At 39.0% G+C, this 18,095-nt stretch overlaps 2 protein-coding genes across 8 annotated transcripts; both read right to left on the bottom strand.

The window, feature by feature from the left end:
- Nucleotides 1-753: 753 nt before the first annotated feature.
- On the bottom strand, nucleotides 754-5,375 carry LOC112279994 (ubiquitin-activating enzyme E1 1). 7 transcript variants are annotated; one of them, XM_024514869.3, is made up of 3 exons: nucleotides 5,099-5,240; nucleotides 1,390-4,684; nucleotides 754-923 (listed from the first exon to the last, which is right to left on the bottom strand). In XM_024514869.3, exons 2-3 carry the CDS (start codon nucleotides 4,560-4,562, stop codon nucleotides 905-907), a joined length of 3,192 nt encoding a protein of 1,063 aa, XP_024370637.1. In that variant the 5' UTR covers nucleotides 4,563-4,684; nucleotides 5,099-5,240; the 3' UTR covers nucleotides 754-904. The 7 variants fall into 7 exon arrangements, with proteins under 7 accessions (XP_024370637.1, XP_024370640.1, XP_024370638.1 ...); XM_024514872.3 differs by having other exon boundaries at nucleotides 754-914; XM_024514870.3 differs by having other exon boundaries at nucleotides 5,034-5,168.
- Nucleotides 5,376-5,786: 411 nt separating this feature from the next.
- LOC112279993 (phospholipase SGR2) lies at nucleotides 5,787-13,834 on the bottom strand. Its single transcript, XM_024514868.3, has 19 exons — nucleotides 12,690-13,834; nucleotides 12,076-12,176; nucleotides 11,519-11,764; nucleotides 11,222-11,377; nucleotides 11,027-11,098; nucleotides 10,651-10,803; nucleotides 10,353-10,403; nucleotides 9,997-10,167; nucleotides 9,716-9,865; nucleotides 9,479-9,544; nucleotides 8,327-9,319; nucleotides 7,800-8,111; nucleotides 7,520-7,695; nucleotides 7,322-7,415; nucleotides 7,114-7,176; nucleotides 6,886-6,934; nucleotides 6,548-6,654; nucleotides 6,413-6,459; nucleotides 5,787-6,275 (listed from the first exon to the last, which is right to left on the bottom strand). Exons 1-19 carry the CDS (start codon nucleotides 13,174-13,176, stop codon nucleotides 5,996-5,998), a joined length of 3,774 nt encoding a protein of 1,257 aa, XP_024370636.1. The 5' UTR covers nucleotides 13,177-13,834; the 3' UTR covers nucleotides 5,787-5,995.
- Between the last annotated feature and the right edge of the window lie 4,261 nt (nucleotides 13,835-18,095).

Raw genomic sequence — 18,095 nt, 5'->3', positions numbered from 1 at the left:
TCATTGATAATTTTGTCTCTGCAATGTCTGGTGCTAAGGGGGCTGGAAGTACAACAAATGCTATGACTGCTGGCTTGTCGTTGTGTGTTGGCTTAACCATTTTGAGATGAGACTACAGTTCAAAATATGCCTGCATGCAATCTAATACTGGAGGGATGGGAGATTTCCCATTCTAGGGAATATCTTAAGGTCCTTTTGTGCATGCATGCAGTGGTGAGAGATAAACTGTTTTGGGAGTTTTTGCAGTGGGCACACAGCACTTGGTTACTTGTTCTGTGTCTTGGAAAGATCGCAGCCAACAGATCTTTTCTCAGCAAGGGATAATAAATGCAGATCTTTGGGTGTGCTTAGGATATTCGTAATTAGATTGATATCAATAAGTACACATATGGAAGCATACACAAGTCCTAATTTGAATAACTTTTGCAGTTTGGTTACTTCAGCACAATTTATATTGGTTCAGGAAATATTTGTGGTCTTCCAGATAAGAATAATTCAATTTTGCATGTTAGTTTTGGTATTGAAGGGCGTGATTTGTCACATTCTTGTGCAGGAGTGGGATTGGGGTTGCTTTGGATTTGTTTGCAATGTAATTTTCCATTATGGAGTTTTAGATACCAAGTAGTGGTCACATGTAGAAACTGTGAGACATGATATACATTTGTTCGACTCAACCATTAGGTTCCTTTTTTCCCTCGGAGTTCTCATCTTTGTGGGATATAAAATGGATTATTTTTGGACGAAGTAGTGATATGATTGGAAGCTTCACAGAAACCAAATACTTTTGGATAATTCATTTCCAGCAAGAACTCATTGTTTTCAACCCAATGGGGTGATTTGTTGAGAATTCTAGCAGTTCTGGTGAATCTCAGTTGAAAGTGTAGTAGGTTTCGTTCGAGACTCATCACACCAACCTGTTAAGACTGACGTAAGAAAACATGTGAAATCTTAATGCAACTTAGAATTCATTACAAGATTTCAATTACTTTGGCACCTACCAGCGGCAGTACACTAACCTAGGATTGGCCGGGCCGTACAATCCATCACCCCCTAGACATATTATCGAAACTTACAGTGATTCCAAACATACAAGTCACAATTAAACATGGTCAAGATGGCTAAGAAATTATGCCATCACTGCAATTTCAGTTGCAATGAAACCTCCAGTTACATTTCACATGGAAATGTCAATGGGTAATGCAGTCAACTTGTTATAAAACGACAAAATAGGAGACCCAGAGGCATTTGCGTTTAGGGCTTGATCAGCTGTAGAACCACCATGAATATCATCAAAGTACGTCTAAGATGGACAACTATGAACAGACTATTTCGAGATATGTGTAGAAAATGTAACAAGCCACAAATAGAAATAGTGGAACCTAAGTTCACCTGAAACAAATGGAGACCAACGGTACATCAAGATCGTTTCCATCGACGTCTTCACACGCAACCACTATGTCGAAGTGCCGGCGGTTAGGCGGAATATCAAGTTTGGCAATATCCCTTGCCAGGTCCACCACCTTCTTTCCCATGCGCTCACGATGCTTAGGAAATATATTGTTGTACAACAGAGACTGGCCACAAGAAATGCTGTACGCAGTCAGGCCCCTTTCTCCAAACCATTCCAATAATTCCTTTAGGGTAAGATCCCCAGCAATAACCCAACGGTCCCAGATAGACCACTTGAGATTTTGATGAGTGAACATCTTCGGAGGTACAGGCTCAGCCATTGAAAACAAAGGAAGTGCCAGGTTAGCAAAGGTGTTCCTGTAACGTTCGACATTATGCCCTAGTATAACCTTGTACAATTCCAAGCAGACGAGTCCTGTAGCCATAGCTGTGGTTGTGGCTATGGCAGGAATGATGCGGCCAGCAATGAACTTTGCCTTCAATCTATCCACTTCAGGTACGCTGTAATTTCGTGCTCGCATGTTGGCGAGTCCTGCTATCAGATCCATGTGAAAGTTGGTATCATCATCCTTCTCGAACGTCACAGGATTCATTTTAAAACCAGGAGGTAGTTTTTTGACACCCTCATCCAGAATTTTGATCAACATCTCAATCTGGTAATCATCGTCCATGCTAGAGGAATTAATACTAGTGGCTTTCTCGTCAGTCACAATTTTCACGCCTTGCTTTGGTGCAAAGTCAGGCACCTTAACCTTGTCTACAGCTTCGGCCAGTTTCCTCGCATCCAAGGCCCACGCTGGCACTGAGATACCGAACGTAGTAGCTCGCAGAATAGCTGCCGCAGCGACAAAAGAGAGACAGGAAGGATCAGATGAAAAGAACTGCAGGGGTTTGGGAAATCGCTTCGGAGCTGACCAGAATGGCAATCCATTGCTGGTGGTCGCATCTTCTGGAAACGTAAATGTGAGTTGCTTAACTCGGTTCGAGAAATAGTCTTCAAACCTAAGCCTGGCCCATGTAATGCACTCTTCGAATGAGGCACAGCGCTCCGTGACCAGGCATTCCACAACTCGCTCCAAAAGTTCCCGGGCCTGAGCATCACCTGCATTCTTCGCTGCAGTCTTATATTCTTCAGGCTTAGATAAAAACGCATTCGCCTCAGCCGGGGTCTTCTCTAGTAAACCTTCAAACTCCGAGCGTGCCCACGTCAAGCAATGGTCAATATTGTGAGGGAATGAGTGTACAGTGCACATGGGAGCTTGCTTCTCAGGAGGATCACGTGATGCGCCGTAGTTTTCTGTCAGGTTAGGAATTACCACCTGTGTGTTGCACTTTGTGCCCAAAGTTCCTGACTCGAGGAGAGGCTTCTGGAAATAAACGCACCGAGAATCGATGTAGAGCCTCGCATTAACGTTGTCCAAAGCATTGACTACCAAGTCGAGACCTTCCCAGAAAGTATCGTCGAAGACATTCTCTGTATTAGGACTGACACGGTTCTGCAACGCCACTGCATTGAAGGAAGGGTTGATTGCAATGGCCGCTGATGAAGCCACTGTCGACTTCGCTTGTCCTATGTTCCAGTCACGAAACAAAAACTGTCTGCTTAAGTTACTCTTCTCAATCACATCGTCATCCGTTACAGTGAGGTTTCCTTTCGGGCCACATGAGACTCCCATAAGCGCAAGGTTCTTGAGAAATTCACAACCCAGAGCACCAGCACCAACCAAAAATAATTTCGACTGTTCTAGCTTTTGTTGAACTTTGGAGCCAAATACAGCGATCTGTGCATCGTATCGTGAGTTCAAAGGCTTCACATCCTCTGGTGTCAATGGCTCCGCTGGTAGCGACTCCACAGAATCGAAGTAGAAGAATTGGTACAAAGGGTGAAATTTTCCAGAGCAGGCTTTCACAACTTCCTGGCCAACGATTCCTCCAAACATTGCTGCCATAGGACTCAAAACTGCTCGAGATCCGCTCCCCAAAAGTTTCACAATACTGCCATCAATTGTGTCTAGTTTCTGATCGATGGGCTTCTCCTCATTTATTCGGTGTGCAATGTCGACCAACTTGTTTGCATCTGACTCCGATGCAGGCGCAGGAAAGCGGCCTACCTCGACACGAAAAGCATCTAAAGCCTGGAATGCTAAGTGCAACAACGGGGGTCGATCAAACTTCGCAAAGTCACTGAGTAAAAATTCCCCTGGATTGTCTAACGCCTCCCTCAGGGGTTGGAATTTGAGCACCTTAGGAAGCTTCACCTGCGTAAAAATTCCACCCTTCTCATAAGCCCCGTAACCAGTCGTATCATCTTCCAATAAAAATGAGTATGGTCTTGTGCCCTTGACACGCCGGGGTCTTCCGTCGTTAAGCTCTGACATGCCATGCACTTCAGAGAATGTAACAAGGTCCCCATCCTGCAATTCAAGCCGCTCATCGTCCACACACGTGACCAGTGCAGGATTATCATTGCTAATGGATGCGATGATACCCGTGTGAGGCTCTTCGCCATCGACATCAACAACTGTGAAAGATGGTCCAAAGTCACAGAAAACGGATCCAAACACCCCTCTTATGTCTGCCTTGATAAAAGCGATGGCTGGCTCACGTCTATGACAGAATTCGTCGATCTCAATAGCCTTGTCCAACGTTATGTCGGTGAAGACAACGACCGAATGAGCTGACAAAAGTTGCTCCGTAATATCACCTGTGCTGGTGGTGACAAGAACTGCCGTGTTCAGCTCCTTGAGCTTATCTGCGCATGCCAAAGCACGGTTCTTCCCTACATCCTCCTCAGTGAAATAGAATTGAGCAGAAAGATCCCAAAGCTCTACATTTCCAGCATCATGCAGCGTGACCGACTTCACCCCCGCCAAAATCACATTTTTGGCAATCTCAACACCGAGACCCTGCAGACCGGAGATGAGAACCTGAGCCCCAAATAAACGACGCATAGTCTCCCTGCCATATACAGCGAGCTGCCGACTGTGAAGATCCTCATCGATCTCTACTTCCATGTTGCTGTCGGGCGCCATGACGAGCTCTCGGTTCTTCCCCAACACTACACTGCCGCTGGAAGGTTCCACGCGCTTCCTTTTCAAGCTGTTTTTTCCAAACTCTGCCTCCTCCCCAGACTCTCTCTTTTTAGGCAGCATGTAGCAAGACGGCACCTACACGTTCTCCTTTCTCTGCGTGCCTCTCACGCATTCCGCACTTGCAATTCAGCTTCACTAAAGCTCCAAACCCTACTCAACATCCACAATCCTAACTCAATCGCCTGCACCATATCCCACAGAACTTGCGTCACACCACATATACCACAACCCTAACACACTCGACGCTCCCCAGCCTGGCGAAAAAACATAGCGTTCGGGGTTTCCCAACTCTCAGTCCTCATTCAAGTACATTCAAACCATCACTTCCCGAACCCCTAAATGCCCTCACCGTTTCCAAATCTGCACCGCAAACATGACACCCCGACAATTTCAAGCTCGCCACACACTACGCCACACGTAGGTCGATCCAAAAGACACCGATCTACTCGCTCTCAAACCCCGAACCGAAATCTCCCTTTCCGATCCTTAATACACATTTCAAAAATTTCACCAAAAGCTTCGAATACCTACCACCAGCGCCCACCGTGTAGCGCAAGCATGCAGAAGAAGAGGAAGAAGACGAAGAAGAAACGGACCTGGCGACGGGGAGACGAAGATCGGAGGGCGAAGCAACGTCACAGCTTCCTCCGCTACGAAGCGTCGCTCGGCAGGAAGGACAATGGTTCCGCTGGAGCCCCTTAAAAACGCAATTGCTGTAAGAGAGCGCATTGCCAGACGTGGCATAGCAGTTGGGGAACAGCTTGAGAGCGTCTACCCAGTTGGGTGTTCACCAAGTCAGCTCAACTTCCAGGCCTTCTGTTTTTTTCTTTATTCCTTTTTATATGAGAAAAATGTGGACCTGGCAGGCTCCTCTCCAGACACTGCCCATTCTGACTAAGCCTGTAATGATTTTTCAATCTCTTTAGAGCACCTCATTATTTGCGGTTTGTTTAGGGGCGACAAACGTGGAAGACGTAGCCTACATACTTTGGATCTTTGCACGAAAGGCACAAAGGGACATCTCGTGTTGTTCACCACCTAATGGTCGAAGGACACCCTGACGTTTCTAGTGAGATGGCTTTGTTATCCAGATCACAATATTTGCGTATTAAACAGAAACTCACCACAACAAAGGTCAGTCTACATTAGGATGAACTTAGGACTGCGACAGAGTTACAATAACAGGAGACACATCTAACAAATTGGAAGGAAAGCAAAGTGCACTCAGTTACTACGGATAGGTTGACCAGTAAAAATGGGACGATCCAAATGACAATATAAGGATTTTGACGTGTCATGGAGACTAGGCTCCCGACACCGAACTCGAGCTTTAATCATAGATGTTACATGATACGTTCGTACATAATCGTTGTCTCAATTGCAGAGGTCATTGGGACAACAAGCTATGAATTAGGTCACAATCTTGGGCATCTAATAATGATTCTACAGAGCATATGGTGTGGACTAGCACGTGAATGTATGTACGCAATTATTTACACTTTCTGATTTGGGGTGGATTTGGCTTGATCTGTTTCCAACAAAGCAACGAAGTCCTCCTTGCTGAAGAAAAGCGAAGAGGAGTCATCATCACCAGAGTCCCAGTCATCCTGCGCACTTGGAACAGGGGACAAATTCACCGTAGCGTTGCTATCATCAATCGTTTCATCAATTGCTTCCATCGTTGGAACATCCTCAGACTCTGGTTTTTCAGGGATGTCACGGTATAGATGCCTCAAAATAAACAGGGCTGTATCCTGGTCTTGCCAATAGGATCTGTTTCACCAAAATACACAACGCTTGGCTTATTCAATTTGCCATGCACATCAACTGCTGTCAGAATCGTTGGGATGATACAATGCCAAACATGTCAGGTCTTACCAGCGAAACCAAAAGCCAATACAGCAACTTACGTGTGAGAACTGATTGCAGATATATACTGATGCTCAAATGTGGCATCCTGCAGCATCAGATAAATATAGTGTTAGTGCATACCACCAACGGATGACTTTCGAAATCTACAAACAGAATACGTTGAGACTATATACCTGTAACATGCAGTCAATGCGCCCTTCTGCACTTCCCGTGAGACGCTCCATGACCATTTGTCCATAAGTTTTAGGTTTCTTTCGATTTCTCTCTTTTTCCTCTTCCTCTACACCCACCCAAAATAGTATCAACCACCCGTCTTAGTTAGATAAACAAATCCTCAACCATAAAACTCATCCCTGTAACGTTGAATTATCCACATACCCAACAGTAATATTACTGTCAATAGGAATTCAGGTGTATCTAACATACTTCTTCAAAAAACCCCAAGCTTTAAAATTAATAACAATTAACTAAAGCCCTGCAAAATCATCGACTGGTAAATAAAGTTCAATACCTCTCAAACTCTCATCTTTCTTTGAAGTACAAGCGTAAGCCACTCGAGTCTGTCAATCCCAACGAACAGAATTATTAAAATAAGTGATTTACATCAGCTAGTACTCGCAAAGAAACTATGCTTTCCAAAATAGGGTGATTTGAAAGTAGAACTGTTTCGTGGGCAAGAACAAACAAACACATGTCCCAGAACAAAACAAAATAAAATAAAATGATAAGATAAACCCACCCCAACAGCACTAATAGTATTCACGAAAGCCTTGGATTTCATGCTTATATCCTCACCGAACTCCTGTAAATCGATCACCATTTCATTGTCATCAGTTAATGGTGTTCTCATGTACATGTCGCAAAGCGTAAATTATTTCCTATGTCCACGATGCATACAAAACGTTATCTCACCAAAATCATCTCTATTCAAATAGTGAGCTCAATACCTGGAGTCCAATATGAATGCGTTTCCCTCCTTTATGATAAGGAATAAATACAGGTTTTTGGTCGACAAACTCCTTACAAACAAGCGGCTCTAGCCTGAATCATACGGGTAGAGACAGTGAGTGACACTTGCAGCACATGGTCGAGCAGTTTCTCTTCAGAATTCTTATCAAGTTCGACATCACGACAAGATTGCTTACCTATATGCTACTGGATCATAGGGGTGAAAAATATTCAGTAAAAGGCGGCAGGCTGGCATTTCTTCATCAATGCCTTCATCTTGCCAGTACTCCGTCCCTGTTCCTAGTCCAATGCGTATATTGCGAAGTGCTAAGAACATTCCAAGTGGAGATCCTACTGCATAGAACGTTTCCACCTGCTCCACCCAATAACATAATTAGCACTAAATACAACACAACCCAGTCACAGATAATTGGTAATTATTACTTCGGGGTAGTTCAAAGCGTCAAAAGGTTGTACCTTGAACTTGAGTTTAGGATAAATGATGAAAGGCCGATGTTGTTTACGAGCACTAATAGTTGGCTCCAACTTCCCTTTTACATTTTCGGAGTCAACATCTGGAGTGCTTTGCCGCAACTCGGAACAATTTTCTCCAGAACCATGGTGCATTTTCCCGGCTTCAACTGAACCTGGTGAACCTTGCGGATTTTCATTTTTGCGCGATATGGAGTGGTCTAATCGTTCTCTATTTTCAGAAGAGGTCTCCTGTTGTTTATGGTGAACCCGATTTTCAACCTCCATCAACCTCAATTTTTCTTTTAGCGCAGATACCTGCCAATTATGAGTCATGCACTTTATCGTTAAGACGTAAACATGTGCAATAATCTACGCCCAAGTATCCAAACAAGGTAAGACACTCTTGATGAAAATCGCAAAGCATGCATTAAAACGAATATGAAGGGTATCACTAACAAATGCATCAACAGGATACCAATCCAAGGAAACTGAAATTTAGTTCAACTTGTTGATGAGGTGCGAAAGTATACCTCTGCCTTTAATCTATCAATCTCAGGTATCTCTTCGTAGTCTTCAACAGAATTCACCATCACTTGATCAAAATCATCTGATACTTTCTTAACCTCAACACCCGCCATGTCCTGCACGGCTTCTTGCTCTGTGTCCTGAAGCCGCGCATTCTGGGCTGCATCAGATATGTAATTTTCAAAGTTTGCACCCTCAAGGTCCGGTAAAGACTCCCGCCCTATGATGTTAGAATCCACTCCAGCATCCTCATTCTCATTTTCAGAATTTTTCATCTCTAAAGCCTGAAATTCTTCTGAGGCATCAGCATGCTCCTGTGCATTATCATGCTCGTGTAAGGTTTGTGTATACTCCAATGTATCGTCATCCTGCATCAAAATCTCTGTATCCTTCTTTACAAGGTCATCCTCATCTGAGATTTCTGAGTGTGATTTTGCAACACCTGCCTCTTTTGAAATCTCTGAAAGCGATTTTGAAACCCCTGTCTCTTCTGAAATTTCTGAATGTGATTTAACAACGCCTGCATCTTCTGAGATTTCGGTATGCTCCTTAGCAATTTCATCTTCCAACATATCACCTACTTTGCTAGTGAAAATATTACGCGGAAAAACGTCCGTATCTTCATTTGACACTGCGATATTTCCAATCTTATGTGCTTCTAACGCGACATCCTCAGCTGCTGTAGCGTCTTCATTTTCAACTGCTTCTACTTCTGGTATAAGTTCGTTTGCTGAAATAGCGGTAGAAATAATATCAGAAGACTCTTTAGGGTTACTGGCCGACCTCAATGAGTCCGGAACAGAAGTCCCATCCTCAGGAATGAACTCATTTTCTATCCTAGAAGGAAGGCGGTCTATCTTCGGCATGTCATCCTCACAATCATTACGTGTGATGGCAGCATTGATACTTTGAACTGGAAATGGGGATTTCAATGTATCTTGATGACAAAGAATATCATAAGTTAGAACGCTCCCCAGAGAGTGTCCATACAGTGACACCTGCACATACAATAAATCACCATATCGAAACTTTTAGGCAGGAACAAGTACAGTGGATGTACTTAACATTTAGTCTTCGTGTTCCAATAGAAGAATTTAAGGGCCAAAAGATAATACTTATTGCGTAAACATATTGATGCGCATACAAACAATTAGTACCTTGCCATCAAAACTTGGGTTTCGCTTTATGAATCTGGCGTAAAGTCGATTTAGGGATCGAGTGACCTGCAATACCACAGCAGTCAGACTCGAAAAAATTCACCTTCTTCGAAACTAAGCATCACTTCAACGAAGGTGGACAGAAGGTTGAGAGCTATCCTGAACTCTTCCTTAGACAACTACTAAACCCAAAACCAACAGCAGCACAAGACAGCACTTGAGAGTGTAGAATAGTACAGAATCAATAATATCCTGGCAGTAAACAGGGCTCATGTAATACAGAACATCGTGCACAGTTTTCGTAATCATTGTCCGAAGAGCACGAACACCATCTAAAGTGACATGCTCCATAGCTACCTCGCCACCTAGCTTCAACTCTCTCCTCCACTGCCATCAACCACATATAAAAACTTACTGAAGATCACCAATCTGACTTGCATAGAATACATCCTAAAACTGGAAAAAACTCACTTGTACGTTATTAAAGAACAAAAATCACCGTTTACAAATGAACGTACCTGGCACGGTATAAATAAAATTCGTTGTGCATTACGTTGATGTGGCGTAAGATGTTGCTCTGACAGCGCTGTAACAGTTTCCCGAAAAGCGCCAACATCATCAACCAAATTTGCCTTTTCGAGTCGTTGTCCAATACCATGCACCATAAACACCACGTGGCGAACCGGCACCTGGTATGCAACAAAATTTACCGTTTCAAATTTATTCCTCTCTTAAAACCTCTGCTTGAGCCAACTTAGGCCGACGTGTCGTGCATATACCATTATGAATCTAATACAAATTTCTTGAAACAATATATCTTAATGTACTCATACAAACGCATATGATGATAAGCTCGTTCAAATCATATATAAACCTGAGAAGCATAATCATCCAGCTCTTCCTCCTTTTTTTGCCTCAGTTCGTCCTGTATAACAAGTCATTCAATGTTACTAACTAACACAAGCAAATTGAAGTTGACATACGTTAGGACTGCAAATGTTATCGACATAAACCTCTCTTCACATTTTAGTTATATTCAACGACTCGTCCTACTAACAAAGACATACACACCTCCTTGTCACGTTCCTCTGCAGTGTTTTATACTAACGGCTACATTAAATCCCATGGCTGGTTTCCATGCGGGATTCAAATTGGGTGGGCTCAGATAGTACCTGAGTTTGATTTACACCGTCTGGGGGAGCAAAACCACGTCGAAGCTTCACACCACTTCCTTGAAAACCAAGTATAGCTGAAATACCTGAGGCATCTACTCCAAGCGTTGCTTCCCAGTTGTCATCCTCTCCCGTAAAAAGCGCATGAAGTCCCTGCGACCAATAAACAAGGTCAACAGGTTTGAAGGAATATCACCTAGTTCGTCGTGAAACTTGATTTGCATCCTACTGTTCTCTAAGGCCATGCCACTCTAAACACATGCTTGTGAAGTCCTGGTACTAGGAAAACCACAGTTGGTTTATTGCAACACCATATCCCCCCAAATGCAGCCAGAAAACATAGAAACCAACAAACTCTCGTGGGTAATGAACAAACCATAGTTGTGCCAGTGAGATTGACACGGGCAGCATACAATCCTGATGGTTGAAACTTTCGACGGCGCCATATCTACACAGTTGAGAACCAAGGGGCAAATCATTTTAGTCCATCATCTAAGTGTACCAACATAGAGCAGCACGCAACACATCCAGAGATTGGTGCTCACATGAGCAAAACACTGAAATCCAGTACCTTCTTATGGTAAGCAATCTCTAGCTGTTCAGCCACATCTTCCCGAAGTGGCAACCAATCAAGTCCACCTTTCCGTGCGTACCAGTGACCGCGTAATACGCGGCGATGCTCCCCTCTCCAGTAGACTGGGATACACCTCCGCCGCATAAGGTCAACCTACAAAGTAACAGAAACAATGGCCTATAATCCAACTAAAAGTAGCATGTACTCAACAATCAATTCGACGTACGAAAACCAATAACAGCTCGTTTTGAAAAGCAAGGTACGTCACATTCAAGTATTTAGCACCATTATCACCTCATATAACCCGGCCTTGACAAGCACGCCCACGCTCTCCTCATCGTCATCGTAATCGGAATTAGTACTACCGGGACCTTTTTGGCCTGTTCTACCATCGCTAGCACTACTAATTGATCCAAACTTCTCTTCGGTTGATCCCTTATCACTTTGGAGGATATTGGGAAGGGTACCAGAAGACTTTGTCGGGCCGGCACTGACTTCTGCATACTCCTTCCACCATCCTTTCACCAGTTCTTCCTCTCTCTGAAAAATAATCCAGAACTACCCATAATTAGATATTGATCGTCGCGAATAGTTAGTTCATGACCAAAGTTTGTGGCGTGACTTAACCTGCGGTAGGTGCTGGCAATATGGAAGCAACTGTTCAAGTAACTTCAAGTTGACAACTGTGAAATTGTTTGCCTCACCCACTCTGAGATAATCAACATCATTTCCACTTTAACCAAGCTTGGAGATAAAGCTCGTCTTCACCACCGCCTTACAACAACTAACGATGCTCCTAACTTGCCTTCAATATCTAACAACTGCAATGCACTTCATGAGATATAACAAACCTGTACAAATGAAGCCTCCAGTGAAAGTGAATCCCGTAGACTAAATCGGAAGTACTCGCCTTTGCCTACAACCTCGGATGCTGGCACTTGTGCAGCAGCTTCTGCAAAGCCTCAACTCAGCTACAATAAGGGGATAGGTTTATTAGAAGCCCAAGGACTCAGTGGGCACTTATTCACATATTCCAGCTTTTTCTTAACATCCATTGTAATTCGGACAAGAATCAAACATAATGTGTGATGTTTATTTACTCCCACAACAGCACTGCTTAAAAAGTACACTGAGAAATAGAACAAACTAAAATTCCCACAAAAATATTTTTGACAGTCCCTCAAGAATCAGCGAACGCCCACCGCCAAAGCACAGTTCCATTCAATTCTCTAATTCTTGTCTTATGGTTATGTGACGAAGGAAGATGCCAGCATGTCAGTTGATGAGAAATAACAGCTACGTCAGGAAAGCTGAGGGCTGCAATCACGACTACAGCTTATTTAATAACTTGACATAGGGATATGCACTCCTCGGAGTGTGGATTCATTGACAGTACTAGCAACGGTGTTCATGCAGGTGAACTCATTCCGTACAACTATTGATGGCGGGATGAAGAAGGTTATACCATTAGGGCGGAGTGGAGTCTTGCAAAAGTACCACCGGACGTCCGCACCATCTGAAACACTTTTCGTATGCGCACCATACTTCGCAGCAGCTGCTGTCTGCTCCAATGCAACTCTAGCTTCAAGGCCCGCCGAGGAAGGCATAATCTCCTGCTCCAAATTTTCTTGATTCACTTTTGCATCAAGTGCTGCAATTGATGAGGAATCAGCAGCTGCATTTGATGCCAGGTTAGAATTGGAAACCTCTGCCGGCCTTTCATGGAATGAACCCGACAGTAGGTAGTCTCCGGTTATTCTTTGTGTAGGATACTTAGAATCCAAGCCTAAGTAGGAACTCTTTAACGGAGAGCTCTTCGGTGGACTCTTTGAGGGGCTGGCAGGGAGAGGGGGAGGCCCTCCGCTAGAATCACGACTAGGAGTTCCAGGTCTCGCGGTAGGCCGAGAGGATGACGGCGATAGAGACAACGGAGACAAACCAGGCTCTGCCATTGAGAGTACGTCACTTGACGAACACCACTCCCTAAGCAATTGTAACTACTTTTGACACCCCACCGCAACCTATCGCGAAATACCGCACAACAAACCTAAACTTACTAAAGCCTTGAGCAAAACCCCTGACAATGATCAGAGCATCGTATCAGAAGGCAATTGCAATTCATGTGTATTAGAAGAGATTTTTTCTCAATTCTCCGAGCTGAGCTGTACATTTCCCAAAAGCAATCAACCACCAGCAAAACCTTCTCAACTGAATCGTAACCTGTACGGGAGGCACCACAACACACATCGTCCGAAATCACACAATTCTAACGACTTCCAATCTCCCGGGGCCTCGCATTTTTCGCCACCTCCCCACACCATCACCATTATAATAACAACGAAATATCCACCACTCCACACACCATCTCCCGCCCTACGTATCCTCCACGTCCATCCGAGAGAAGAAACCAATTCGACTGTTCACAATTCACAGAAACCAAACGCCAAACTCACTTTCTCCACCTCAATACGGCAAAATACTCGCCCATCGCAAGAAGATCTAAGACCAACACGTATTCACCCGGATGTTCGCTGAATAGCACCTCAAGCGACGGTACTTCCAATCAAGGGCAAGCTGGTGAGGAGGCCAACCGGGCGCCGTGAGACAACAAACGCGCGCTTCAGGAGCTTCCGAAAAGGGGACTGGGGCCCAACCGGGCAAGGCTGGTGGGTCACCCAACCGTTCGAGAACTGAGATTAGGAGCCGGGCGTTTCGCCGGGTCGGCTTTCCATGCTACTATTCCAAAAATCTCTTCTTAAGTTTGCTCTCAAATTCTACAATCTAATCTATCAAAGAACCTTAGAGTCACTACATATATGCATGGTACTTTGGAATTTGATTTCAACCTAGGTTGATAACCAATTCTCTTTAGATATCAATTCTTAGCTTCTTGAGGTAAATTTTGCTAAAATCTATTCTTAATTTTTTCCTATATATGCCTATATTATTTAATTATTTAATTTACTTTGTTTTACCTTATTTATAGTCTTTTAAAGTAAATAGAATTCTATTTTGCAAGAAGGCAATATTAATATCCTTTAGTTTTATTATCTTTTGAATCTTATTTATATTTTCTAGAATAATTTGCTATAATATTTTAAAATAAGATCTTCTACAACATAATTTTTTTTCTTTTTTCTTTTATTTATTAGTCATCTTACATCACAACACTGCCACTTACAAAAAAAGCACCACCCTTTTTCTTTACACCACTATAGCAATGTCACAGCTTAGTTCAATTAAAAAGTCTCTTCTTGAAACAACTGTTGTTGCAGCACAAAAACTTGATTTAAAAAAAAAAAAAAAAAAAAACTAACGTCACCACATTAGGAGCCTTGACTACTAGAATGACTACATGAAAAATGTAGTATTAAAAAAAAAAAAAAAAAAAATTGCAACATTGCTATCGTCAATTCAACACACATTCTCTTAAGTAGCACATATTAAGAAAGTCGGAGCCTCCTTCTCTAAAAAAAATAAATGAAAAGGCAAGATCTAAGGTGATTCTAGATTCTTATTGATACCTTTTTCTTGAATTTGAAGACAAGCCTCATCTATTTAGATGCAAAAGTCTGATACTTGCTTTTGACATCCTAACAACTTGATATTTAGGTATGCACAATCTAACCATATGTATCTATAGCTCATATGTGATACAATACCATATACATTGTATATTATATAATACTATATATATTGTATTAATACATCATCAATATGGTATTGGTATTATATCTTGTATAATTTTAGATTGTATCAATTTTAAATATATATTATATCTTATTCAACATAGTTCATAATGAAGATGGCTATATATAAATTATCTAATATTATAATCTTAAATATTCTAAATTCATTTTAGATTCTTTTAAGCTATTAAAATGATGCTCAATTGATGCTTTCTACATGAAAATTTCTATTAGATTTTTTATATTAATTATTTTTTTATTAATACTATTTTTCCTATCTCTAAATCTTTTAAATTAATCTTCACCTAATACTTGCAATGTTGACACTTTTAATGCACATTTTTGTTCTAAAACAACTAGTAATTCAACTTAGTGACTCAAATCTTTTATTTTTAATAATTAATTGTTAGTTTTAATGGATGTAGTTAAATATATATATATATATATATATATATATATATATATATAAATACTTAGATAATTCTTATGTATATTTTTTAATATTATATCTATTCTAATATATAAGATATTTTAATTTGAGTTAATACAATTAATTTCAAGATTTATTTTATATTAAATTCTTAATTGGGTTTTTTTAATCAAAAAACAGTATTATTTTTTTCTTTTCAAAGTATTAAACATACTATCAGATTCAATAAGAGACACATAAAAAAAAAAAAAAAATCATACATAATTGAATTAAGTGTTTTTTAGTATTAAATAAGCTAAATCTTATATCAAGATAAAATTCATTCTTTAATCTATACTACAAGGTTGTATCAATTAAAATATTTTGGTAAATAAATAAAAAATTAAAATAACATAATTAAAAAATACAAGTAATAAAACTTAATGATTAAAGGCTACAAGTAGTATAAAAAAATGTCTTGCAAAGCCTCAAGGTCTTAGTCTTATCATCTTATCCACATTTAAAGTACTAAAATTTATATAAAGTTAGTGTATTTATGATTCTATTAGTCACTACATATTGATTTTTTATAATAATATTTTTTTTAGATTTAATCTTTTTTATGAGCTAATAGTGGAATTTATTTCTAAAATTTTTATAAATTTAAAAAAAAAATAAGTAGCAAAAAAAAATATTAATGTTGAAAAATTATTCATTTAGATTGTTAAAATAAATTAGCCAAGTATCACATATGTTGACCACTTGCTTTATAAGTAAGCTAGACATTGCACATGTAGGTTTTTTGATGTGCAAGTTGGTCATGTGGTGCCTATATTATAAACTCATTTTGCAAGTTAGATACATATCTTGCAAGTTGGGCATATATCAAATGATCTATAGAACATTGTCATATTATATTTTACTTAAATAATATATATGGAGGCAAGAAAGAGGCCTTCCTTGCTCTTCTCAATATCTTTCTTGTTCTTAGCCTTATTTCAAGAATTCCTAGTCTTATTATTTTTTATAAAAACCATTATCATGTATTCTTAAATATAAATTTATTTATTTATTTATTTAATTTTCTTCTCTTTCATAATAATTTCACTTTTTTATATATAATTTTTGAGTTATTATCTTTGACATATTGATAAGAATATATTTATAATATTAAAGCTTTGTATTTTTTTTTAATTATAAGTGGTTACTTTTTCTTTTGATAAGATATAAGCATACTAAAAGTTATAGATTATCTACTTCTAAACTAATATTATTTTTAAATTTTTATTTATTTATTGATTCTCTTGTATATTTTTTTCTAAGTAGCATTAGACATCTTTCTTTTTTTTATATTATAATGATAAAGCTTGTCAAAATAAAAGATGCAATAGCATAAATATAAGAACAAAAAAATGAATTAATACTTGTAATGTATCAATCTAATTCTCCACCACAAAGATTAATAAGATTGACTTGATATGAAGATATAAAGATGATTGGAATGGCTTCAACATTTAAATTAAAACATATTACTTCTATTTTATTGGAATATTATTCAAATATTAGAGAATTGAGAGTTTTTTTGCTAAAGAAGTTTGATAATTAAAGATCTAAGTTTTTAAGATTTATTAATCAAGTACAATTAGTGATTGAGCTTCAACCTCAAAGTTATCTAATTCCAAGATTAAAAGTTTGGTTTATTTAAACATTATTTTGGATTCAACTTTATTACTGTTTTACCTTTTTTTAAATGACATAATCAAATTTTAAATAATTTAAAATCTATTTTTCCAAAATTTTAATCCATGTATAAAGAATATGATGCAATTTATATTTTGCATCAAAGCAATTGATTAATATTATTATATGCTTCAAAATTTTGATAAATTATAAGTTATATAAAAAAAAATGATGTTGCACTTATTAAACAATTATTCTATGGTTTTTAATATAAGATACAAAAATTGATGTTTTAATTACATGATTCTTAATCATTGAATTAAGCAATTATTTTGGATGTAAAATATAACAATTAACTCTTTAAATTTTAATTTGTGAATCATATAACTATACTTTAATGTATTTATAATTCAATGACAATATTAACATTGTCTCAATATATATATTTGAAAATAGAAGATATATAAATTGATACAATATGTTATAAACCTCCCACTAAGTAAGAAAATATTTCACATAGTCAAGAAGGATTGTACTTTTATTAAAGGAAAAATAAGCACACTATTAAATGTTATCTAAAAAAATCCTAAATCTACAAAAAAATTTGCTTGGTTGTTAAAGCAAACAATTTGTCAAAAAAACAAGTTTGTTCAACTACAATATTAATCATGCATTTGAAATCTTGTACAATACCTAACAAAGGTCTTAATTTCTCCTCAAAATTATTATCTTTTTTTACAATAGATGTTTGTTTAGGATGTAAAATTACAAATCCTTTGCTTTATTAGATTTAGAATTTTTAGCTTATTTTCTAAATAAAGACTTTGTTAAAAGATATGATATATTTTTAATTTTAAAAAAAAACTATACATGTATTAGATAAAGATGGTGGTCTTTTGTCTTTTGGAGCTATTATTTATGAAGTTATTCTTATAAAAATAATAAAATTTGGTTATAACTAATTATAATAATATTTAATATTATTACATCTCTTTTTATTTTAATCATTTTAAGTTTATTGTAGCTGGAGAGATATAATCTTAAGATAGATTTGATACTTGTAACCTTGATTTTTTCTATAGCATAACAAATA

This window comes from Physcomitrium patens, chromosome 3 (genome assembly GCF_059467195.1).
Source record: "Physcomitrium patens ecotype Gransden chromosome 3, ASM5946719v1, whole genome shotgun sequence".
In the NCBI taxonomy this organism is placed as follows: Eukaryota; Viridiplantae; Streptophyta; class Bryopsida; order Funariales; family Funariaceae; genus Physcomitrium; species Physcomitrium patens.
Note: the sequence above shows the minus strand (reverse complement) of the source record. Positions and strands in the feature narration are given on the sequence as shown.